At 38.8% G+C, this 27133-nt stretch overlaps 1 protein-coding gene across 1 annotated transcript in view; it reads left to right on the plus strand.

Annotated features, from left to right (window-relative positions):
* The window catches only part of LOC306868662 (xylosyltransferase 1-like), a 70925-nt gene that overhangs the window by 18171 nt on the left and 25621 nt on the right, over positions 1–27133 (plus strand). Inside the window, exons 2-4 of the mRNA XM_079414945.1 lie at positions 15046–15568; positions 21104–21276; positions 24202–24404. Coding sequence (XP_079271071.1) covers positions 15046–15568; positions 21104–21276; positions 24202–24404 — 899 coding nt within the window. The remainder of the gene's footprint in view (positions 1–15045; positions 15569–21103; positions 21277–24201; positions 24405–27133) is intronic.

Raw genomic sequence — 27133 nt, forward strand, 5'->3', positions numbered from 1 at the left:
CGCATGTACACTGATGCCTTTGAGTGTGTGCAAGAGCCTCCCAGATGATCTTGAGTTTGCTGAAAAGATCCAAATGAGACACACCACTGAGTAATGGTGACTGAAAGGCTGCCAAAGCACTGGCTCTAAGAGTCGAGCTTTGCTTCTGTAATCCACCCTTGAGCCAATAGGAGGGGGCAAATAAATGACCGTAATTATCCTGAGAGCTGTTATTTGCATATCTTTGCGTCCTTTTTCTCTGACATTAGTTTTCAGTCACTTTGCCATTTAAGTTTCTATTTAGGTTGATTTAGTGTAAGTGTTGGTTACAGCCTCCGTGATATTAAGGCAGCGCTGCTCATAAAAGATGTCGCCGAGTGTGTAAGTCTTGCTGCTAATCTACCTCAGCCCACTGTTATTGATCTTCAACACCGAGGCAACGTGGAAGGATTTTGCCAGCCTTCCACTGTGCCCGCAGTCGGCTGCCTGACTGTGTCTGAACGGCCTGCAAAACATTTTAGGGCAGTTTATGGAGGTATTAAAACACTTTCCCTCCAAACCAGTATAGTTTGTGTAATTAAAGTCTATGGCTGCCTCAAAGTTCCCTAATCATTCTTTTCCCCCTGGTGTGCTTTCTCTCTCTCTCTCTCTCTCTCTCTCTCTCTCTCTCTCTCTCTCTTACATTCTAATTCCGTCTCTGCCTATATCGCTCATCCTTCTCTCTCTCACTCTGTAATGGGAAGGATTTAGTCGTCTGATGAATAGCACTGCACTGGCTAACTGATCCCATAGGGTCTGAAGGGATGCTGATTCTGGCCAAGAGAAAAGGCCACAGCCCTAGAGATCATCTGATGATGGCGGTCACACACTCCTCCAGCTGCACCACTTCAAGGCTCTGCTGCTGAGAGAGGGAGGCTACTTATCTTTTACAGGTCTTCTGTTCTGGCCTTTGGGCTTCACTGTCATCAAGTAGCGTCAAAACCCTCGGTGCACAATTTATGCCACTTTGCTAAAAGCAATTACTTCTGTGGAATTTAAAGTATTTTATCTCACAATGCTGGGGTTTTTAGGCATTTTAATGCATGTTCATATGATGATCCCATTCAAGTGAGGTTGTAATGTTATATTTTTCAAAATAGGAGGGTTTTTTCAGTTTAGTTTCAGTTTGAATTAATCTATTAATTTATCCAGATTTATGGCATGTAAAATATTGTTATACAGATAATGAACAAAATGCTTTTTGCAATTATCCATTTGTCTTTTCATTTTCTCTCAGATTTGCAAATCTACATTTAATTTTGTGAATAATTAGAGGAATTCGGTTTATAGTTTTTTTAAAATGGCACTTTTTCTACAATATTACATAAGTTTTATAGCATATAAAATAGTTCTATACAGCAAATAAATAGTCCTTTAATTTTCTCTTAAATGCAGAATGCATTTCAGTAAGAAATAAACGTGCAGATCTACATGTAATTGTATGAATAATTTTATATATTTTAAGAAGTATGTTTATAGCATTATTTTCTAGAGTATTGTAGACATTTTCAATTCAGTTCAAATGTATTCAAATTTACTTTTAAGCATATAAAGTAGTCCCATAGAACTAGTGAGCAAAATACATTTTATAATTGCATTTGTCTTTTTATTTTCTCTCAAATTGGCAAAATGCATTTCAGCAGTGAGAAATAAAACAACAACATATAAACACATATATTTGTGAATACATTTTTTTTTTTTTATTGTTTATGTCTCCTTCCTTGCATGTTATTTGCATGTTTTATCCTTTCAGGAAATGTTTCATCTTTACATTCGCCTTGCTTGCTACCAACTTCAATTTGAAATTTCCAGACGTGATCGATGAGGATGTGATTACAAAGTCCTATTTCAGCCGTTGTTCTGTAATCTAATTTCCCCAGTAGAAATGACCTGATGGTACTAAACCATTAACATATTGTTTTTATATGCCATCTAATCATACCATGGTACTGCCATGGCGCCTGTCCATCTTTCTGCTTTTTAGTACTTTGTTCGCAGTGACAAATCCCTCACGCCAGCAGGAAAGTGCATTGTGGGATTGCATCTGTAGTCACACTGTCAGACTCATCCATAAACCCCAGTGTTCTTTTTTTCATTTCTCCCACAAGCACAGTGATGTACAATGCAACCACATTCAGCACATAGCCCTGACCACAGCCACATACTGTAAAGGAAATCAATACTTCATAACAGCTCCCAGGCAGGCAGGGAATCTGTGTCTACAACTTGTAGAGAAAGACAGAGACAGAGAAGTTCAGGTGTAACAGGATCAATGGTAGGAACCATCGCACACACACATTCACATAGCGATAACTCTCCTGATATGATGCTGACGTGACGCTGGCCTGTATTAGGGTGGAAGTAGACTAGTAGCATGTGGAAGAGCTGTCAGAAGAGCTCAGGAAAAGCCTGATATGAGGGCCAAAGGGTTAGGCTCAGCCCCAATCTGAGAATCCATTTTCTGCTTGAATTCTTCAGTCATTCGTCACCCCTCTCTCTCTCTCTCTCTCTCTCTCTCTCTCTCTCTCTCGTTTTCTTACTGTAAGAAGTAACTGTGTCCTTCCTCATACCCTGGCAGTCCCTCTGACTGTCATGTGAAGAGTTGTTCTAATCTCTTCTTCCAAATTTTCCCTCCTTTTATGTGATTCTTTTCAAGTTTTAATAGGCACATGGGCGTATTGAGTCTTTGAAGTGGGGTTCTCCACTCCATGTCCCATCATTGTTTCAAATTAAGGGCTTAAAGATAGCGCAGTTCCCTACATCTCAGCGTTTTTGCACAGCCGCTCCTCTAATTTTTTATTTTTTTTTACTGCAATCAAATTGAAGACCTCTGTGTAAACAGTTCTTAAGATAGGAGTGTCTGAAGAGTCCAATGGTGGGACTACAGATGAGTGCGTATTAATATTCTGGCGATAATTATTTTCATGTTGTAGCCAATAACTGATGAATGGAGATATTCAGATTCTACAATAATAAAATTCATGCATTAAGATCAAATAAAATCACTTATTTGTATACTATAATATTGCAATAATATTCACAATTATGTGTTATTTCTTGATCAAGCTAATAAAGTCTTATTAGTTAAGATGCCAGGTGGAGATACTTGAATGCAAAACAACATTTGCATATGCATGTAATTCTTCATGGTCTCAGGCCAAAGGTGTTGGAGATCAGGATTAGTTGTGCTTGGTTGAATGCTGGAAAGATGGATGCGCGTGGGCAGGTGGTGGGCAGGTTCATATAGGAGCCTCCAGCTACCTTCTACATTTATACAGCTCTGGCTGGCCAGAGCAGACATGTAAAGATTGGGGAAGTCAGAACAAACAGTACTTGGGTACCAAATTGGGCTATTTTGTTCAAACTTGAGTGTATAAATTACAGGGCATTGGTCTGGTACTGGTGGTACTGGTCAATTACATTATAAAGTTTGTGTTGGTAAAAGTTGCATTGTGCCCACTTCAAATGTAGCCAATAACACCAATTTGATATGATCTAAAAATACACTACCATTCGAAGGTGTTGTTTTGAAGGATGCGTTCAACTGATCAAGAATAGCAGTAACAACATATTTAATATTACAAAAGATTCCTTTAAAAAAAAAAGAATGCTATTGTTTTGAACTTTACATATATCGAAGAATCCTGGGAAAAAAAGTATCAAGGTTTCTGCAAAAACTATTAAAGCCATGGCCTGCCAAGAGGTAGCTGGCTTCTTGAGGGGTTACTGAGAATTAAACTGCTGAGACCTGAAAGAGATAAATTAAGCAAATGCCAGACTGAGCTTGGATTAAATGCAGAGCTGGGACGTTAGATGTGGATAATATTGTTATTTGGTTTCCAAACTGAGGGCACATTAATGCATGGACAACAGCCATGGGTTAATATCAGAATTGGATATCAGCTGATAGAATTGCGCCGTGGTGGATGGATGTAAATGAGATCTGTTAAGGGAGATGAAGCAGAGAGGTGATTGGTATTTATTCAGGGCGTGTTTGCAGATTTATTAAACGCCGAGGTAAGGAAGACTAACGAAAAATGAAAAAGAAAAAATGGCAAACAACAGACCTCAGAAATCTCAATCGGATTGAACCGTGTGTGAATATTCTAACAGCTTCTTTTGTTCTGCAGTTGCAGCACAGCAGAGTGAACAGCAAAAGTACTGAGTCATGAACAGAAGGGGAGTGTTTTGAGCGTCTGCTGGCATTGAATGCAGTGGTCTGCTGCCCATGAAAGGGCACCCCGCTGCTGAACAGGACTGTTGCATCACTATTCTAGCCATTGATTTTCTCATATTGACATCCACTCTGCGTCACACTCAGATAAATGATGTAGCGCGCATGCTGCCAATGTTTGTCTAAATTGGTTCCCTCCTCGCACATCTAGTCTATAATTGTCATTAAATATTTTTAGATATAGGCCTACAGTGACTTGTCGCGGAGGAGCGGAGAAATTTGGATGTACCTTCTGTTCTCTTTTTCATGACTGCAACAGCTTCTAATTATAATATGGCTTTCAGTTTGCTGCTTTTTTACTCTGTTTGCTTGTTTTGTGTCAGCACACCGTTTTATAAAGTAGCTCTTAATGGGGGATAATTAGCAAATGGTTTATTTGTATGATTTGTATAGAAACATACTTTATGTAATCAACACAATAACTGCCATTGTTGTGTGATTAGATTTTACAAGGTACTATAGTTTCCCACATGCTGTTTCCTTCAGATTAGTAACTATTAAAGTAAAGGAGCAGACTGGTGTTATCAGCTGCCATATATTTTATTCCTTTGTTAACTATATAAATTAATGCATTTTGATCATTGTATTCAGACAAAAGTGCCCTTTCATTGTGGGTCAGCATGCTAATGCGTTACCAAAAAATCTAATCGAGACCTGCTGAGTTGTGCCGTTGGCCAGAGCCTTTGAAATTGGGATGGCAGGGATGGAAGGGTTTTCCAATTAATGCTCCGGTGCTTCTCGGGTTTTCTGTTACAGATGGTGTATTGATACTCTTTATGCGACTGGACTGTACTGGCAAAGAAGCCATCCGTCAAGTCTCATATGTATATAACCTGATCGAGCCAAACTGCACATCTGCAAAATTTAGGGGTGTTAGCATGGCACCGGGATGTGTTGTAAAAGCAAAGCAGTAGTAAACTGACCCGAGACGGGCTCTGCCAGTCAGCTTCTGTTTGATGTTCTTATTCCTCCACATGGGCCACAGACTACCGCCTGGACGTTTGAGTTCACTGTTGCTTGATGCCTCCCAAATAACAGGCCTGGAAAACCGCCTTTTGCGCTGACCTTGCTGCTGTCATTATGTCCAAATCTGGGTTGTTCCATGCATATACCTTACTATTAGCAATCAGCGAAGAGATTAGCCCAAAATACACCCAGTTCCAGTGTACTGCTGGTGGTGCGTGTGGCTGAGAGATCCGAAGGAACCGAGCCAGGGTGGGGCTGTTTTCAGTCCTGGTTCGTGGAAGGGTATTCTGAGCATGGTGGGTTTCAGCATATTTTCACAAGCGGAATGAAGGAGCAGTCGTTCTTCCTACACAGACCTGCTTTTTACACGTACGCCCCGTGGTCCCATTGCCCACACAAAGCTGTAGTTCTCCCACGTTGCCTGACTGAAAGGGCATTGATGTAAAGGCATTGAGGCCTGAGTCCCAGACCACTTCGTATGCGAGGAGGCCACATGTTGAGCAATCTGTCTCACAAGCAGCACCTTGAGCATTCATTAAGAAATCCTTAGCCGAGAGTGGCCGCATCCATTGTGGATTCTCTCGAATTGCTGCTCTGCCTCATTTGTATGCCTCTTTAAACACTCTGCCTACAAGGCTTTGCCCCCCTCATTAACAATGGTTTCCTGTCGACGGAAAGGTGGTTGTTTGTTTTGATGTAACGGGTTTAACTAAAGAAGATGCATGGAACATGATGTTGTTCTCTGATGCAGATAAGGGGCCTGGATTCATGAAAATCTTCTTAAGAAAGAAGTAAAGACATTTCTTTAAAGAAATTCGAAGAAATTTGTAATGATGTTCCCAAATACAATTCTTGAAATGTTTACAAATATATTCTTAGAAACATTTTTCATAATAAGAAGAAAACAGGCTTTGGTGTAACAAATCCAGTCCGAGTTATATTAAAGGGGTCATCGGATGCCCATTTTCCACAAATTGATATGATTCTTTAGGGTCTTGATGAAAATTATATAACATACTTTGGTTAAAATTTCTCAATGGTAGTGTAAAAAACACCTCCTTTGCCCTGTCAAAATCAGCTCTGTTTTCAGCAAGCCGTTTTTTAGACCATGTCCCTTTAAATGCTCTGCTAGCCCCGCCCCTCTCTTCCGTGGGGTGACGAGCAGTACTGTCTACTTTAGCCACGAAACTAGCTAACTAGCACATATTAGGAAAGGCGATTTCCAAAGATTCAAATAATTTGCGCGAACAGACGCATTTAATCCTCTGCGTCTTCAGCGGCTCAGATGTCGGGAGTAAATGACGACTGCTATATTCATTATTACATCCAACTAAACACTTCAATCACTTAATCGTACGTCATTCTGACAGGAGTCTCAGAACAGCCTGATTTGAGAGAGTATTTTAAAATAGGGATTTAAAAAAAAAAACACTGGGTGGATTTTTATCATTATAGGATGGATGTGTACACACACTTCCAACACACATTTATGTTCAAACAACTTGAAAAGTGATTTTTTGCATCCGATAACCCCTTTAAAAATTGTCCTGGCTATTCCAAGCATTATCATTGCAGTGGGCGGGTGTTTTTGTTCAACAGTCGTCAAATAAAGCGTGCACATCCATAATAAAAATTAATGCAATGTGCAATGGCAAACTGTTCCTTTTAAATAAATTAACTTTTTGCAACCAGGGTTGAAGGAAATTTTATTTCTCAGAAAGCATTGTTTGTTGAATTTCTTTGAATTACAGTTCAGTGAACCTCTTCCTGTCATTCCAGTTCAACTTCCTGTGAGTTTTGTCCAATTCTATTCAAATCCAGCTCATGAACTGAAAGGGAGCCATTTCTTCAGTTGTGAATTTTGCCCTGCCCTGCTACAGAAGAACAAAATGTGCAAGACTGAGGAGATGTGGGGCTGGCAACTGGAAAACTTCTTAAACGGGCCAGCTTTCACTAGTTGAGCAGCGTGACTCTGTATCCCTCAGACTTAGGAAAGCATTTACTGAGACAGTGCCAGAAATCCCTACCATAATGGATTACTGTTGACCACTTGATACAAAAAGCCGAGGCCTTAAACCTTAAAGCAGTGGGCTAAGCCTGGCTTAATGTTTGCTCATTTGCACTGGTGAGAGCTGTGGGCCTTGCGCTTCAGAGGGAAGAGGATGTTGCCAATCAGGCCTCGTGCCAACAGGTGCTCAGAGAGCTTGGGGCTGCGTTCAATAGGAAAAACGCCACAAAGCGCCTCAAGCGGAGGCTTATGGGGAGTCTCAGAGCTCTTCACAGAGAATCCAAAACTGATGATTCTGAGCTTAGTCTACCAGCTGTGAAAGACAGCTTAATGCACAAATCACAGACCAGATAGAGGTTCAAATGTAAATCTTCATCCTTGAGGCACTGTTGTTAATGCCCAAACAATTAGAGCTCGTGCCCTCGTGTTAGTTATGTTAATCTGTTTATGGTGAAGTTTGTAATAATGTATCACAGCTAAAAGCAGATACAAAGCTTTTAAATTGAATTGATGTTGTTGTTTTTTTCATAAACTAAACACATAATTGTCAGTAAAACAGCCTTTTCCGTAGCTTTGTATCATAAATCCTAAAATAAGGTTAATATTTGTCAGTTAGTGGAGTTAATAAAGCAAGCGTAGCAAGGAAGTAGGTCAGGGTGCTTTTAGTGACTATTCGATATAGTGAAGTAGATTTGTGCTACAAATGATCAGTCATGTTGTGGCTGGCCATGATCAAGGACTGATGATCGCCTCTATATCTTTTCGCGCTGGAAAAGAAAGCTGTATGTGCTTTCAAGCTCAGAGGCTTCATAAACATTGAAGTTGTCATGCAGAGGTCGTCGTTTGAAGTCCCGTGATCTTATTTCGTAGCTAGTTATCAAAGAGTGTTTGAACTAGTTACGTTCCCCATCCATCACGAGTGTTTGTCAGAAGTCTAAATTGGAGTGTTTTTGGGTGTGCATAGTGGAAAGTAACGAAGTGACTTTAAATTACAGACCATATAGAGAGTGGAAATATGATGGAAGCTGAACTACTTGGTTATTGTGAATGTTTGATTATGCACGATTTTCCAAATAGCAACGTTTTGTCTTTAATCTTTAATTCATCTGTAATAACTTGCTCTCCCTTTGAAATGCAAGTAATTGGATAATGTTAACTGATGGGCAAATATAGAGATGATGGACACTATTTTAGCAAACTCTCATTTGGTCTGGCTTCATTCTGTTATGTAATGGGCACTTTTCATAATTCAGACAATTGCGATGAATTGTTCAACTTCAAATTTTTCCACACTGAACATCCTGTTTCACTCTGAAATGTTAGATTATGGAAGCAAATGTGTTTCAGAAACAGGTTAAAAAACCTACACGTTTGCAAGTCTTAATTGACCGTGAACCACAGAAGAAGAAACTCTCTTCCTCTTGGGCTCATTTATGTTTCTGTTTCTCTTAATTTTTCTTCCCCTCTTGCCTTTTTGTTCTCTTTTCTCCTCTTATAAACCTTTTCTTTCGGTCTCGTCTGCTTTCTCTCAGAGATAAGCCATCTTCTCTAATGTAATCTCCTTGTTCTGGCTTTGCTGTGGTCTTTCTGACTCATGTTGGCCGTGTAGAAGGTGTTGTAGCTCAGACAGTCTGCTGAGTGTCTTATGCAGACCTGCTCTTCTCCACTTGGGGGGCTGAGCTGGGCTTATTTGTCATCACTAGTGGAAGCGCTTTTCACTATTTTTCCCAGTAGCCCACTCAGAGCTGTGAGTAAGAATGGCTATGGGACCAGCCCCTTCATTAGACTGAATCACACAGGACAAGAGCATTGCTCAGAGCAAAACCATGTAAGAGAGAGAGAAAAAGCACTGTGATGTCTCTAGGTATGCGAATACTATACAGTTAGGTTATGTTTTCTTAAGTGTGGTTGCATGCATGCTTGTTGGACTGCATGTCTGACTTGACAAACAATGAACGACTTCCTCTGTGGTTTCTGCTGTTCGAAACAAAGGTCAGGTTATGCTTCGAGTTCTTTCTGTCTGTCTGTCCTTGGCGTCTGCCTCATTGTCAGGAACAACTGTTCTGCTTGCAGAGGTGATGAAAGCACAGAGGCAATTTTCACTCAATCTACCAAATATCCGAATCCATTTTAATTCTCCACCTCCAGCAAGAAACCACAAGGTGATGGCAGAAGATATAAACAACTTCAGAATATTTGGATGATACCATTAGCCAACATCTAGTCCTTGCCTTCGCTTGGCCAATATCATACTACTTTTTAGCATTTCAGTGGTAAATATAGCTTGAATACTGTGCACAATTTGCTGATTTTATGAATGCATAATGTTGGGTAAAAGAGCTTCTTGTGGCCACAAGAAAAAAATCCATTTATAAATTCATCAGGAAATGGCAGTCTAGAAAAATAAGTATTGTTCCAATCTGATCCATACATTTCTTACATGTAAGTATATAAATTTCACACAGAGTATATCTTTAAATAAAATTTAAAGTATATATGAATGAGTAAACATTGCTTTACATTGATTTTTTTTTAATGCCTGTAGAACTTTTACAATAATTTATACAATATAAACTTAACACCTTTTTAAACTGTAGACAAGACGTTTTAACCTAAAATTTTCCCTTGTCAAACTGTTGTTTTGTAGTTCAGTTCATTTGAATTTCAGAATAATTATTATTCTGCCTCCATAAATTCAAATTGTACTTTAAAGGGATAGTTCACCCAAAAATTTAAAAATTCTGTCATTAATTACTCACCCTCGTGTTGTTCCAAACTCATAAAATGTTCATCTTCAGAACACAAATTAAGATATTTTTGATCGAATCTGAGAGCTTTCAGACCCTCTCAGATTTTACGAAAATTACGGTTGAACCCCTGATGTCACATGGATTATTTTACCAAGCTCCTTGCTACGTTTCTTAACCTTGATCGTGTAAGGACCCTTGCTGTCTATGGAGGGTCTGAGAGCTCTCAGATTCCATCAAAAATATCTTCATTTGTGTTCTGAAGATTAACGAAGGTCTTATAGGTTTGAAATGACATGAGGGCGAGTAATTAATGACAGAATTTTCATTTTTGGGTGAACTAACCCTTTAAGCATCCTATTTGCTACCTAATTCAAATTGATTGAAAAAATTTGGCATTTAATTACATTTTTTTTCCTATTCAGTACTGAATAACGCACAGCCATCATAATGACCTTCTATATCTCACAATGCAATGTGCTCAATTTGACCCCCTTATTTCCATGTGACTTAAATCAGCCCTACCTTACTTTCATGACTCATTATTTGAAAAGACTAGTTAGAATACTACTATTTGAAATGTTTATTGTGGTATAATCTAGATTTAACATTTGTTGGCAGCATTAAGTATAAACTGTGCAACTTGTACTGCGCTACTATTCTGAACAAAGCCCCAGTGTTCTTTAATACTTGTCCAGAGTTTGACCTTTACGAGCAGGTCAACTGTGGCTGTTTTTATTAAGATTCAGACACACACTCTGTGAATGAGGATTCGATGTGGATCGCTGGCATCGGTTCAGATTGATTGAGTAGCTTGTAGACAGTCACAGTGATTGATGGAGCTGCTCTCTGTGGTGTAGAAAAGGTCAGAGTTGGGTTTCAGCGCCCGTCCCGCATGCTATAACCAGCTCGCAAGCTCACCTTCTGTGTCTAGTCTGCACATGTGACCTTCTCCCCACCCCCAGCTCTATGTGACTCATTCAGCACTGACCCTGCACAGCCCCCCAGGCTGAGAGGTCAGCGAGAGGGCAGCCTCTAGGAAGGTGACCCCTGGGGCACAGGGTGAGGTAAACTTTGCCGACCTTTGCTGGGGGAAGCAAACTGTGAGGTGTTACATTTGGTCAAAAATAGCATGAACAGTGATTGGAAGTGACTTTTGGATTCGCGGCCTTCATTTCCTAGTGCATGCTTATTGCATTATCAAATTTGTTATCAATTTTTTTTGGTAAAACAAACAATGAGGTGTCACATTTGGTCAGAGACTGTGAGATTACTCATGGAAAGAGACATTTTAGTTCCTGGCCCATTGTCTTGTTTTTTTTGTTGTTTTTTTTGGCATGAATGCTCTTTTCATGTCTATATCCATATGTGCACCAGCTTCCACGTCCGTTCCCCTGCATATTTTTTGCACAGTCAAAGCTCATATCTTGTAGCCTTAGGCTGAGTCATGTAATGTTTCCTGACGTCATTTTTTGCGTCAGCTTCACAGAGGACTGAAGTATTTATGACTCTCCTAATAGTTGATTAACAGCATTTCCATTCAGTCCCAGTGCTGTTAGTCCAACAAGCTTCTGCTGAGATGCGATTCACCCGTTTGGATCCAGGTGACTCACAAACTGCATTTCGGTACTTGCTACATGATTTACAGGAGTTGTGGATGACTTTTTTTTATGTGCATGTTGAATTTGAGTGGATATTTAATTATTATTTGTAGTGGTGCATTCTAAAAGAAAAACATCCATATTATTTTTCATACTTGAGGTTAGGGTTGTGGTTCTCAGCCTTTTTGACTCCAGGGCCCCTCTTTATTCACAACAACAGTCAAAGGCCTCATGACTTTTTCAGTTTTTTTTGTGGTTTACTGAATAAGAATGAATATTTTTCTCTCAGAGTTTCTACCTTATTAAAATATTTTTGAGCTTGGCATAACTAATTAATTATATGAAAAACAGCCATCATTTAAGGTTTTAATTTACATGACTTTTCCTGGTGTGCTTGGCAGTACTTTGAGTGTAAATGTGATTTTAATTGTCAAAAAAAATTTTGCTACAATCCAAAAAAAGTCTCTTCATTTTCTTTTATTTCTGATATTTTTGTCTTAAAGTTTTGAGGTGAAATGATGTTCTTAGGTTTTCTGACTTTCACTCCACAGGGCTCAGATCAAGAGATGCAGTTGGCCTGGATCAGAAGAGATCAGATACATAAGTAGTATTTTATTATTCCCACGGTGTCCACGCATTAGTTGCTGGACTGTGAAGGAAAATCAGGACAGATTTAGTGAGTGTTGTTTGGTTTTAGGTTTCATGTGTGCACTATCCCTCAAACCTTATTCATTCATTTAAACCATTAAGGTGTACAGTTACATAACTATAGTTGTCAAACAGTCTCTGACGTGAGGCTTTGAGAGAACAGGCAAAGCAGCATTCCAGTGTCGGACCGTTCCTCGCCACCGTGCCAATGACTCCAGGGAAAGCTTCTCTCAAATATTTTGTCATTTAAATCAACAATCATAACTACCCAGAAACACAGCACTGGAAACTAAAACCAAATCGCTCCTATTGTAATCAATAAAGCTGTGAACACTAGAAGTGCCTCTCTGCGCTGCGCTGTCTGTACATTTCTGTTTCCTTCCAGATTGTTTAAATTGCGCGGTAGTGTTGACAATATAGCAGAGTCTCTGCCGGCTGACACATTTTTACGGTATATATCATCATACCGCCCAGTTCTAATGTCTGTGTGTCCGTGTGTGTGTGGCCTGTGATGTTCTTCGCCATCAGAGAGGTGGAAAAAGAGCCAGATAAAAGTGTGCTTGATAAACGAGTGTGCGACTCCCACCATTCCTGTGATGGATGATGCAAAAGAGAGGGGAGCCTCCTCCCCATGAGAGAGAATACAGAAGGCCTGCGACTGCCAGGGTGCTCAGCGGTGTAGAGCAGGGCTTCCAGAGCACCTTGGGAAATGACAGATTTTTGCAAGCGATCGATAGTCTTCTCTCCAGCAGCCTAACTTACCTCCTGTGGTTGCTCAGGCTATTAATCCCAGGCACTGTAATTTCCTCCTGAAAGCTCCTGGAGCAGAATGAGGAGGAGCAGGAGTGGAGTCTGCTGTAAACGGTAGCCTTTAGAGGGCCAAGGTGCGGGTGACGCGACAGGGATTTGTCTTCGAAAGTTTTCCCTCACAAATAATATACTCTGCGAGTTCACAAACAAGCTTTAATAAATGCTTAGTAGACAAATTGCACCATAACGGTAAGGAAATGAGAGTTGCAGCGGTTCCTCGACTTACTTCCTGTCCTCATCTCCTTCTCTTTGATTTTAATTTTTTTCTTTTTGGTTGTCTCCATTTCCTCCTATTAATGTCTCTTTTTCTGTCTTCCTTTACGTACAGCATCCTTTAAGCCTGGCGCAGTAATCGGTGGACAGAATGAGTTGGGTAAAAGTAAGAGCAGTTGACAGAATGTAGGGACGTTTTTGAGAGTCAGGGGATGCGATGCATGGGAAAGTTAGTGAGAACATGTCAAAGAGGTTGTAATGTTAAACTGGCTATTGACACATGTTTAATAAGGCAGAGACATCCAAACTCTCTATATGATGTATTGACCCTTATTTAGTCCTGCCTTATAGTTAAAACAACCAATCACGTGTTTGTTTATTCTAAAATATGCATGTTTATGTCTGAATATTTTTGGGGTGGTTTTAGCTTGTGTTTTTTTTTTTTTTTAAACACTTGTTAGATTTTATTTTTGATTTGCAATTTATGAAAACGTAGTGTTTGCAAGCAGTGTGTTTGCATGGCTGAGAATCACTGATAGCTTAAATGGCAGCAGACTGAACTGACTTGCAGTAAAGGGAATTTAAGATGTAATACCTGTGATTTCATTGTTTTCTTAATAAATATTAACCATAGTTTGATTAATTGTGCACATTCTGATGAGCATTATTTTACATTTTGCAACCTTTGAACACTATTGCCAAGAAACTAGCCTATATAAATGAAATTATCGTCATTATCATCAATTAATATGTATTAAAATGTCATTTATTCCTGTGATAGCAAAGCTGAATTTTCAGCAGCCATTACTCCAGTCTTCACTGTCACATGATTTTTCAGAAATCACTCTAATATGCTGATTTGATGCTTAAGAAACAATTATTATTGTCAATGTTGAAAGTAGATGTGTCACTTTTGATATTTAATGCATGCTTGAAGAATAGTTTGAAGTTTTACTTTCTTTCAAATAAAAAATGGGCGAATGGCTTGCTAATGGAATCAACAAAATATATAAAGAGATAAAATGTGAAAAATTGCACACTCATTTGCAAATCACCATGTAGATAGTCGTCGTGTCCTGTCATGTCAGAGATCATATCCTCCCCTAAAGCTTTCACAGCTACAGAGATGTCTCCTGCAATCATATCAGCGCTCAGGGCATGGCTGCAACCTCCTTCCTGTTGCACACACTGTTACCAGTGGAATATTCCATCAGCAGTGACACTTACAGGAAACTGCAAAATATCAGAAATGACCTGAGGTCATGCTCCCTGTGAATTACTGTGTGGTTAAAGTCTGATAAGGTTACATACTCTTCTGAATAGTTTTACAGTTGCTCAATAATATTACTCGTATACCGGCAGACACCTGTGTGGATATGCCTTTTTTTTTACAGCACACAAGGAACTAAATGCTTTCTGAATTGTAAAACTGTGAGAAGTGCTGTGGACGGTTGCCAGGTCATTGGTATGCAGTTGCTAAGGTGTTCCGAAAGGCTGCTAAGATGTTGATATACATTTTCTAGGGTGTTCTACTTGGTTGATAGGAGGTTGCATAGTGACCCAAGTCAAAAGAGCCCATCTCCAGGTCTCTATGATATTCTGTGTGCCTCCTTTAATGTAAAACTATTAGATTTTTATTCGCCCATATTGTTCAACTAAAAAAATAGTAAAAGAAATTGTATGTCTGATTGCTTATAAAGTTAATTGAAGTATAAAACTTGATGGTGTTGTGTTTTATCTGGTGTGACATTGATGTTCTGTTAGTAGCAGCTATTGATTTCATCTGTTTTCATGTTTCAGGACGGCTACTACTCGCATCGGCCCAAGGAGAAAGTCCGTGTGGACAGCAACAACGAGAACTCCGTTCCCAAAGACTTTGAGAATATAGACAACAGTAATTTCGGGGCGCGTTCACAGACTCAGAGACACGCGCCTGGCAAGCACAAACAAGGCCTTCTGGAGAAGGCGCATGCACAGCAAAACCCGAGCAAGAACTCCAACGAAGTCATTCAGTATGCACAGAACAAAGTTGGCTTCAATCAGACGCGCACTGAGCTTAAGCGGAGGGCCAATCCCACCCTCCATCCACAGCAGTCCCAGCAGCACCGGCACCACCTTCAGCAGGCCAAGCGATCGGCTACGCCCACCGCCGACATCAAGTACGATCAGCCGCCCAAATGCGAGATCAGCGGCAAAGAGGCAATCTCTGCCCTTTCTCGCGCCAAGACCAAGGAGTGCCGGCAGCAGATAGCAGAGGTTTACTGCCGCCACAAAGAACGCCAGCTCATGCCCGAGAAGGTCACCCGTTACTGCCCCGTAGAGGGTGAGTTAGACTCTCTTTACACAGCATACTCAATGTTAAAGACCTCATAAAATCAAAATTGGGAATTTGTGGCTTTTAACCCATGTTTATTAGCTTTGAATCCCTCACTAGTGGAGAAATTATCTTCAAGTTTGCATGAAATAAAAATCACAGCTGTTTTTGAAATGCATGTTATTGATCTTATTGTGAACTCTTTTTTTCATTTGTTTAACGTCAAATGATTTTTGATCTATAATATTAATCAAAATGTTAAAACTTAAAGCGATAGACTTCTCCCTAGTGTTGGGGGATATACTCCCCTGGTGCCGCAGCATTGGCTGCCCACTGCTCCGGGTGTATGTTCACTACTGTCTGTACACTTGGATGGGTTAAATGCAGAGCACAAATTCCGAGTATGGGTCACCATACTTGGCCACACACCACTTCCCTTTCCATAGTTATATCGTGTTATCGTCAGCCTGTGAGATCGCTGATACACGATATTATCATGCTAATTTATTTATTTAAACAGCCTAATGTTTGTGTAATATTAACTAAATATAAAAAGTATTTTTAATATGACTGAATTTGTATTTAACATAATTTAATAGAAACATTGTAAGTTACTAATGCTAATGCTTATTTTTCATCTGTTATTCAAACAGCAGCTACAGAATATGAGCAAAGTACATTTGAATTATCAAAGAACATGATTTCAGTCTAACGCAAATATATGCACTTTAAAAACACTCCTGTTATGATAAGCAAAGCCATCTACACTGTATGATGAATAAATCTCTTATACTTACATCGCACATGCATCTGCACTTTGTTGTTTATGGTGAGAGAATTTGAAAGAGAGCAGAATTCAGTCAGTGTGCAAACTCAACAACAAAACATGACTTATCTGAACACCTCTGCTTTCATAAACTCAACGGACTCGTGTGTGATTGATTGGTTATGAGTGCAACACTGTAAAAACACAGAGAAAAAAATTGAGCAAATAAGCCCTAATATTAATAAAATAATAATAATTATCATCAAAGGCATCAGCCACAGGTGATATCTCTGAATATCATCAATTCACGATACTATCGTCTATCGGCACAACCCTATTTTTCTCTGGTCATGTATGCCGGACTTCATTTATTTAGTCAGTATAACCCCACCCCTCCGCAATTGACTGCAACATGCATTCATTTTTGTGTGCACTGTCTACATCTTTTAAAATTCAGTCAACAACCGATGAATGGAACAAAGTCTCCGCCCTGCTTTTTTTTTTTTTTTTCAATTATCTGTTACACTTGGATGTATGTCACAACACAAAAGACCTGTCGTTACTATAGTTTCATTGCAAATTTCAGATATATGTATTTAAAAGGATTTATTTTCCTGGAAAATGGACCCAAATTATCGATGACTCATCCTGCACTACACAGATTTTTGTCCAATCAGATGCCCTATAGAATGAGAATGGCTCAACCACTGCAACTGACTAGCAGTAGCAAATGGTTCATGGCTTCGATGTAGGGCTGGGTGAATATAAAAAAAAAATCACTATAATTTTTTTAATATCAGTCAATAACGATAATAATCACGATAGATTTAAAATCTTTATTACCTAATTTTTATATTGTGAAATGTAATTATTATTCTGTTTGAGTTTTATTACTTTAGCATTGGTCTTCCATAGTAGCATACATTTCGATCCTCATAACCACACATACAGCACCTCAATACCATGGTAAAAATATCTATATTGTTTCTATGAATTTGTATGAAAAATAGTAGTCTAAATACATTTAGTATAAATGCACAAATGCTATAGCTTAATCAGAAAATACTGTAATTATATTCCCTTATGACTCTAAAACATTTAATTTGTCTGCATTAATAATACTATAAAATGTATTATTATTATCCCACATTTCTGCCACAATGCCATGGTGCGGTTAGTGTTACTGCGATAAATCCATGGTAAATGATGGTGATTTGTAGATTGAAAAGTCTTCTGACTGTATTGTTGCACACACTGTTTCTCCTGTTTGTCAGCGCTGTTTCATCTGGCTTTAAACTAGTTTTAATCAGTGAGTAAACACATCTGCTGTAGTAGCTTGCACTGTCGTTTGAACTTTGAGGCAAGCGGATAAACTGTCTGTGTGGCGTGCTTTAAATGAGTAGGGGTTACATTCCACTTGTGGTGCATAAACATTATATCGAACATTTATCCAACTCTTGTTGTCGTTTTATTGAGGAAAATTATATTGCGATAATTATCGTTTTATCGCCAAGCCCTACTTTGCCGTAACTGAAGCCTTTTTTTTTTTTTTTAAATGGACAAGACGTTTCATATTCACTGGCCAAACTTCCTGTTTAAATAGGAAGTACATCACCACAGGAGAGAAAACTGTACTTGTCAGGGCTTTAAATCAATGGCGCGATGTTTTCTTTTGGGATGAGGACTGATTATAATCATCAACCTGCAATGGAATGAAGGGAAACATTAGCTGGAGTTTATGGGAATTTAAGATAAATAATGATGGTTTTCCCGAATTAATTGCCATCCTGTCTTTGGAGGTTTATGGAAGAATTAGCGCATTAAGAGTCACAGGGCTGGTAACAGACATTCACAGCACTTGTAATTACAATCAGAGACGGGCTGGAAATTAGATTCTGGATTTCCGCACAAGGTTAGACGGATGTAATTGCTGTACGGTGTCTTCCCCCCCAACCCCCCCCATCTCCATCTACCATAGCTGACTACAGAAAACATATTCATGCAATTATGCAGTGCTCAGTCGTCTGCACACAAATCAGGGCTGTGGATGCGTTCAAATAGAACAGTGACAGATCTTCTCAGGGCTCAGAGCCTCTGTCCGGAGAAACTTCCGGAAACCAGAATGGATTTTGACAGATATGACAAGGGACATCACCACAGAGACATGAGTCTGGTACATGCGGAGGTTGTAAGGGGGTGGGGCGGGCCATGAACGCATCTATTTTCAGCAAGTACAGTAGACCGAACAAGCCACAGGGATGCTGTTTGTATGTGTATATATAAACTGTAATTGCATTGTGCAGGAACAGACAAAGTCTTTGATGGCAAACACGTGAGAGCTTTGCCTCAGTGGTGGCAATTAGCGCAAAAGCAACATAAATTTGAAACAAATGGCAGGTTTTTAATGAACATTGTTGGATGAATGAGTTTCAAATGTGGTCCAGGCTGTTGGTCGGTCATGAGGTCCCACAAGGAATCTGTGCTTTTGTAACACTGTTGACTGTTGAAGGAAATCTGAAGAATAGATTTACAGAACTGAGAGTGCTAAATTCAGTGGCCCATTTTGGCTGCTTGTTACTTGAATGGAGAAATTTCCAAAGCTGTTTATGAACATTACTTTTCTAAAAATCTGACTTATTCAGGCTGGTCCAGTTATCACAATGCAGTTAAAACAAGTAATGTTTCTAACCAGAAGCTGAGTTTTTTGGGGGGGGGTTTTAACTGAAAGGTAAGATGTCGATTCATTCCAATCATTTTACTATATATTTTTATATGGTTTGAATATTTGCTCAGCTCCACTCTGCTCTGTGAGATTTATATCATCATCTTATGCAATAACACATTTTTTTCTCTAAATTCACTACTGTTCAATAGTTTGGGATCAGTATGATTTTATTTTTTTCAAAGGATGCATTAAGTTGATTAGAAATGATAGTAAATGTAATCTTACAGAAGATTTCTGTTTCAAATAAATGCTTTTGAATTTTCTATTTATCTAAGAATTCTGAAAAAAGAAACATTTTCCATAAAAAGTATTAAGCGGCACAGTTGTTTCCGTCACATTTTTTGACGTATTTTTGATCAAATAAATGCAGTCTTGGAAAGCATAAGAAACTTCTGTTAAAAATATTTTAAAGTCATAGTGAACCCAAACTTTTGAACAGTAGTAAATTTTATTACCAAGTCTGTTAAGACTGTTTAACCTGCAGCGAAATCTTGCATTGTGGGTTGTTGTCGTGTCACACTCGTGATAGAGTGGTATCGGAAAGATCTTGTAGCGAGAGGCAACACAGATGCTCCAACTTTGAAAATGATGATCGCTTCAGGCGAAATCACACAACTCTGCTTCTCTTTCTAAACGTTAACACACTCTTATAGCAGGACCAGTGTTTCACTGAGAACACATAGGAAACGCAGGGACAGATGATGGTCAGGCCTGTCCACCCCATTAAGACATAGGACACTTGAGGGTTTAAGATGGTGTAATTACCTTTAATAAAGGACCTTAATGCTTTTCCCAGCCGCCACCCATCCAGGGTCGGCCAGGTTCTCCCTGAGGGCCAGGAGCGGTGCCTTCTCCTGCCCCCTTTCAGGCTCCATCACAGGGTCTGGGAGACCGGTGCACTTTGAGACAGTAACGACAGGCTCGGCTCTCAGATTATAGTCATTACCCCCTCATGGCACATGTCTTCAGTCAGCATGGCCTTGCGCCAAAACATAGTGCCTTCAGTGTAATTTCATATGAGCATTTAAAATTAACCTCGTGGCCTGTAATGAGTAATTCAGCTTGCCCTTCTTTAGAAGTGGCAGGCTATATCATGACATGGAGAGAGAGAGGCAGTCCGCCACACATTTATTCTGTGGGCATTTTTAGAAAGCCACAAACGACCAAGGCTCAGCCCTTGTGGTCTGCGCCAAGCTATTTGTGAGTGCTGAATGTATGTCTGAAGGAAGGCGGGGGTGGTGTCTTATAACAGCCATTGTGGAGATAGTATCAGTGAAACACTTATAGGCCAATAGGTGATCATGTGGTGGATCGCTGCGGTTCTGGATTCCGGCGTCACAGCAGTGTCTCGGATGGATTGAGGTATCCTCAACTCTGTTTAAGTGTTACAAAGGCTCATCTGTTTCATCTGGACCATTGAGGGATACTCTCCATCTCAATGACTGCGTCACACAGTCAGTTTTTGAGATTGATGACTGCATTTATTGATAGAAATCTGTCCCGAATTGTCCTGTTCTTACAATAAACAAAGCTCCTTTTATATTCCTGGAGTTAAAGATGTGAATAATGACTGTAACCATATTGGCAAAAGATGGTGATCTTCAGAATGACTTGGAAGTTAAAATAATGTGTGTGGGTTTTTGTTCTATTAATAGACTAAAATGAACACTAAAATCATTGAAAGCATTGGTTTTAGACATTTTAGCTTTATTTTAGCTCTCTGTAAACTGCAATTACATTGAAATCAACACCAAAACCTGTGAAAATGACTGTTTATAACAGCTGTAACTTTTCAAATCAAAAATGAACATTACCGTTTAAAAGCTTGGAGTATGTAAGATTTTATAAAAGAAGTCTCTAATGTTCACCCAGACTAAATATTATTATTATTATTATTAGATATTTTTGCAAATGCAAAATGAGCTACAGAAAAATCAGCTACAGAGTGCAAATATTACCCTTAAGTTAATTTCTGGCAACTGACAAGTTTAGATGTTGCTAATTTAGTCTCGAGTTCATTGTGGCTAATGTGTGTGTCTGTGTGTTTGTGCAGGCAAAGTGAATATGAATGTGCAGTGGGAGGACGACTCTATGGAGACTGTGCCTGCGGTACCGGTGCGGATAGCCTTCATATTGGTGGTCCACGGACGGGCCTCACGCCAGGTGCAGCGTCTCTTCAAGGCCATATACCACACATCTCATTTCTACTACATTCATGTGGACCAGGTATGTCTTCAGCAACCACTTAGTTTTATAAATATCATCTATAATGATGGGAATATTCTGATGATATAAATGATTGAACAGCAGACGTTGTGGTGTTGATCATGTTAACAACTGTATAAAATACAAACTATTTATGTAAAGTGTATATATAAAACATAACTATTTGAACTTACTGATTAACTAATCGGTTGTTGGGTGAATAGTTAACCATCTCTAAGAGCAATAGTGGGGGATTGAAAGAGAGGGGGATGCTGGTTAAACAGTGGGCTCCAACCCCTCCATTCTTTGAGTAACCAGTTTCAAAAGCCTGATAGAGCCTGATAAAAAGCCTCTTATTAAAGAGCCATACTTCAGTGTCTTTCACACCATTTACTCTCTCAGCTTGGCTAGTGATACAGTGTGAACATGAAAGGCTGTTTGTTCACACACACACACACACACACATACACACACACACACACACACACACACACACACACACACACGCGTAATGCTGCAACCCCCCTCCCTTAATTACACACACATACAAAAATACACTTAATGAGACACTTGAATTTATGGCAGGAATGCGTAGGGTGAGTACTCTGTCTTGTAATTTCAAAAGACTAGGATAAAGAGCTGCTTTTCAATCAGTCCATCATCATAGAGACAAGCTTTATGACACCATAAAAACGAGCTGAGGAAAAGAGAGGAGTTAAAGGTGGGGTGGTATAACACCGAAAACTCACAGGGAATCGAAGTCTGTGATGTGTATCTCAAGAAGAACACAGTGCTTCACAATTGCATGCCAAGTTCATCACAAGCACTTTTTTAGCCACAAAAAAGAAAAACTTCTTGGCGTTTTTGTTGTTTTTTAGTAAAATATCTAGACATCCCAAAAACAAGATATGTAAACTTGAGAAATAAGATTGTGTTAGATAAATAGGCTTATTTTTAGCATAATATTTACTAAATTTTAGGAATGCACAATATGTTTTTTTATTTAAAGGGGTCATATTATGCGATTTCATGTTTTCCTTTGTCTTTGGAGTGTTACAGGCTATTTGTGCATATGTAAGATCTGTAAAGTTGCAAAGATTAAAGTCTCAAACCCAAAGAGATATTCTTTATAAAAGTTAAAGGTGCCATAGAATGCATTGATACAACATTTGAAATTGTTCTCTTATATCTACATAGAAGGTATGTGGCTTAGGTAAGGGCAAAAAAATCTCCAGAAATGGTTTTACATGTCCATTTACAACCCTAGGGTTTCTCCCTTGAATGAAATGGTCTGTTATTGGCTGTTTCACAGTGCGGCTCAATGTTGAGCTCTTCTCTGATTGGCTGTTTTACAGTGCGGCTCATTTCACTAACTCACACAGCAGGAAGGAAACACTGGGAAAATATATATTTCAATACTTTCTCTCGCAATTATATCGTCAGGTAATTTTACTGTATATAAAATGCGAGCATCAGGTCATATTAATATGCGGGGCACTGAAACTGCTTTCAAATGCACGATCGCTTTTTACTTTCGCTTTCAAGATTCGCGATCGCATGTACTCTGTTTATACTATAGAGCGGCAGTACTTACCACACATTTTACAAGATCAGATGCTTGTCAGTGGTGCTCAAGATCTGTAAATCATTCGCCATCATCCTCAGTCATCTCTCCTTACTCTGTTTATGTGGTAAGTGAAATTGTATGTACTGCAACAGGCTACAACTAGCAAGGAGTTAACCATGTCTCTTTAGTGGCTCGTGTTATTTTATTAGAACGTGTTATTTGCTTTCCGTTTACAGGCACCAGCCCATCCCTGCACTTCACATCCCCTGTACAGCCTGGAAGATAACATTTATTTCCATGATCTGTCCTCGCTTGTTTCTTCACAATACCTGCAGAACCTGTAACATCACAGTCGCCTATTTTTCAGTGGTCTTTTTTATTTGTTGTGATAAATTGAACCATGAATTCAGCTGTCTACCAAAAAATCCTGAAGGACAATATCCGGCCATCTGTTCGTGACCTCAAGCTGAAGTGAACTTGGGTTCTGCAGCAGCCTTCTATTTATGCCGATCATCTTGTATTTGCACCTTGAAGACGGGAAGTCGCATAACGCATTCAGGATATGCGCTAGGGCTTTCCTTACCGTAATACACCTAAAACACGGATTGCTGTAAAAACTCGTCAACGGCGGGGAAGCATTGTCTCTTAATTGACGAGCTATCTCGTCAATGGCGGGGAACGAGTTAATAATATATATATGGATTGTTTAAATTACCTTCAAGTGAGAGTTGGATGATGGCAAAGGTGATCTTTTAAAAACTCTAATATTTTAATAGCGCTGTTCAGTGTAATCTTTAGCAAAATTTTAAAATGAATATCAATTTCATATTGTACAATCTTATGATGCCAAAATTCACTTATAGCATTTAAAATCATTCATTTGAGTTTTTAGTTTTCTTTATTTATACAAAATAATATTGAATATTAATATTGCCTCTTTATTGGTCATAACTTCAAATTAATTGTTGGCTATTGGGTTGAATTTTAATATATTTTGCATCCCTATGAAATGTTCTTAGATTTGTTTAAAACGTTTTTACCAATGGGGTGAGAAGTAAATTTAGTTGATTTTCATTAAGTCCTATATTATATTGTGTAATTTTGCTGTTTAAGTAAAAGTGGGGAAAACCAGACAAATACACTGACCAAGAAAATGTTGCCATGTGCACATATTCCATGAAACTCTGTGCAACCTTACCTGACTGTTTGAAAAAGCCTTATCCACTTCATTCAATGGGTTTTTCCCCATGCACAAGGTGCCCTTAGTGGGTGGTCAGACTTTGTTTATCTCATAATAACACTGGTCACGTTTGACAGACTGATCCCAGATAAAGTTCTCAGGCTCCAAATTAACCAGAGCCTTCTTTTTTTTCCCGCAGCGATCCAACTACCTGCACAGGCAGATGGTGGCTCTGGCTCGCCAGTATCCCAACGTCCGGGTCACATCGTGGCGCATGTCTACGATATGGGGCGGTGCCAGTCTGCTTACCATGTATCTGCAGAGCATGAAGGACCTGCTGGCCATGCGAGATTGGTCCTGGGATTTCTTCATCAACCTGAGTGCTGCTGATTACCCAATCAGGTGAGTCATGATAATCTCGCATTACTCCACTTTTGACTGATGATTCTGTTGATATCATTTGCATTGCTTGGATTGTCATTGTTTTCTCTCAGGGAATGATTCAAGTTTATTGGTTGCCACAGAGAACAATTGAGTTAACACCTGACTAGCATTTAGCTGTGGACTGCTGGGAGATTAGTTCCAAGCAATGTCACAATTTAGTTTAACAGGGGATTATGGGTAATTGTGATCACCATTGGCTGTTTGATCTGGTGTCAACAAGCTTGATGGTTCATAGAACTGTTAAGGGATTACATTTAAACATCTTGTGGAGATTGTACTTGTTTATTCAGAATTAGCTCAATTTAATATCGACAGAGCCACAACTAAATTTAACAAAAAAACAAGGAACTTGAAGATATTGAATTTAGAGGGACTCTGAAATTAAATGAGAGCTTGTGGACTATTTATGCAAAATAAAGAGATTATGAATATTAGAAAAGAGCTGCACCAGAAAGTGATGCATAGTTTTTAAAATAGTTTTTTATTGTTATTATTATTATAGAGAGAGATGGAAAGAAAGGGAAAAAGATATATTATTTGTAATATTATTATTATTATTATTATTAGCATTTTTTGTTATATTAGCAGAATTCTCATTGCAGTCATCTTGATACTGAAAAAGTAATAAAAAATAATTACTACTGGTATTAATATAATACTACTGGTATTGATGTTGTTGTTGTTGTTATTATTATTATTATTTTATTTTTTAATTGTGTATTGGTACAACATGTGTATTGGACATAAAAAATAGTAACATAATATGAAAGCATTTGTTCATAATCAGTTTTGTTTTTAATCCATTTTTTTAAGTCCAGGATTTTTATTTCCCAAATATTCTTCACATTTAAAAAAAAAAATACCCCAGCATTCCAGTATCTCATCACATTACCTGTAACTCAATGTGGCATTTCTATCTGTAAGCCGAACTGCGTCTGAAGATTTGAATTATCACCATGATAAATGCCTTTAGCGTGCATAACTCTTCAGTCCATAATGAGAGCAGGATGAGAGGTTGAGTAACCCAGCTACTCCCCTGGCTACAATCAATATTACAGCCATGTCATTTACTGCAGCCCTCAGAAATCAGGGTGTTAGAGATCGATACAGCCCTGTGATGAATTCTGGCCTGTCCCGCTCTGCCGTTCAAGGTTAATCCTGCCTCTCTATCACTCTGTCGCACACCACACCTCCAGACCAGAGAGGAAAGTTACCTATGAGCCAAAGCCCCTTTAAAGCAAACATCAAAGAAAAATAAAACGATTCTTTTCATCTCTAGTTCAGAGTCGGGTTCAGGTGTGAGCTATAAGTAGCCTGTCAGTGTGTGTGTGTGTGTGTGTGTGTGTGTGTGTAGTGCAGTGATGTAGTTGCTATCATTTGTATTATACTGTGCAGAAACATCATTTCTCTAAAACATGAGGACAAATCGCTCCATTAAGGAGTCCAATCCAGCTCCTCCGGTCGTGGTGATGGAGAGTTATTTCTCAGTCCACTATCACAATAGAAACATAGGTCAGCAAAGAAGAAACTGTAAGGAAAATACACAACAAAAGAAATGTTGAAGACAGCGTTAAGTCCACAACATGAAAAAGTATGTTCATTTATGTTCATATGCTTTTGTACCCTTAATCAAGGGTTGACACCACAAACTTCTGTTTCTGTCTGTCTGAGGCATTCAAATGTATAGATTGCAGGAGTGTCTGTCCACTTGTTTAGCAACGTTGTTTCCTGAAGTATTTTTTCCATTCAACTCTTTGAGTTGTAAGTCTACATTTAAGAGTTATATGAACAAAACCAACCAGCTTCAAATCAAGCTATAAAACTTTGATTTGAAGCAAAAATATATATAAAAATTGGTACAATTTTTATATAGACAAAAGACAAAATAGATTAGAATTTAGATCCTATTTTAGATTTTTAGGTAAATCGTCTCACACTTCTATTTTAATTCAATTAAATTTTTTTAAATAAATGACATCTTGTACAATTTTGCTTCTCACACAAGAGTGATTGTTGTTTTTTCCAGATGTTTAGATATTTATATACAACTATATTTTATGTGTATTGCAAAAATATGCATATTACACATGCAAGTAGTTTGAGAGTGTAAGGAAACTGCCTTTAAATAATTCACAGTGCATCATGGGAGTGGCCTGGCACTAAAATGCTCTTTTGGCATAGTTTAGGCATTAGTTTCTGAAGTGTACTTTTTGTTTAGTTACATAATCTCTGATTGGTGGAGATTGTTTTGCATTATCATGGGTAATGTAGATTTTTATTTACAGTTATGTAAAAAAAAAACAAGTTGAAATAATGCAGGCTGATGCCTTCAACAAAAGCATGTACCATTGATTAACAATCTTGTAGCTCACCGTACATCTCTCTGTAAAGGTTTATAAGTTATCATCAGTTCCCCTATGGAGAAAATCAATGGGAATTTTACTCTTGGAGCCCGACTGTTGCACTCCAGTGCTGTAGGTGAAAGATCTCCTCTGATTGGACAGAAGTGAGCACAGACTGATAGGTCAAGTTTGGACTCCATTAGACCTAATCTCAGTTTGGCTACAAAGATTGAAGGGTTATCTTCCTGACATTGAATGTTTTTCCCACTCTTGCCTCCAATGGCCTTTGACGGAGGAAGTGAGTGTGAGACAGGAAGTGTGGTGAGAGGGAGACAGAGACGAAGC

This window comes from Barbus barbus (genome assembly GCF_936440315.1).
Source record: "Barbus barbus genome assembly, chromosome: 4".
NCBI classification, from domain to species: domain Eukaryota; kingdom Metazoa; phylum Chordata; class Actinopteri; order Cypriniformes; family Cyprinidae; genus Barbus; species Barbus barbus.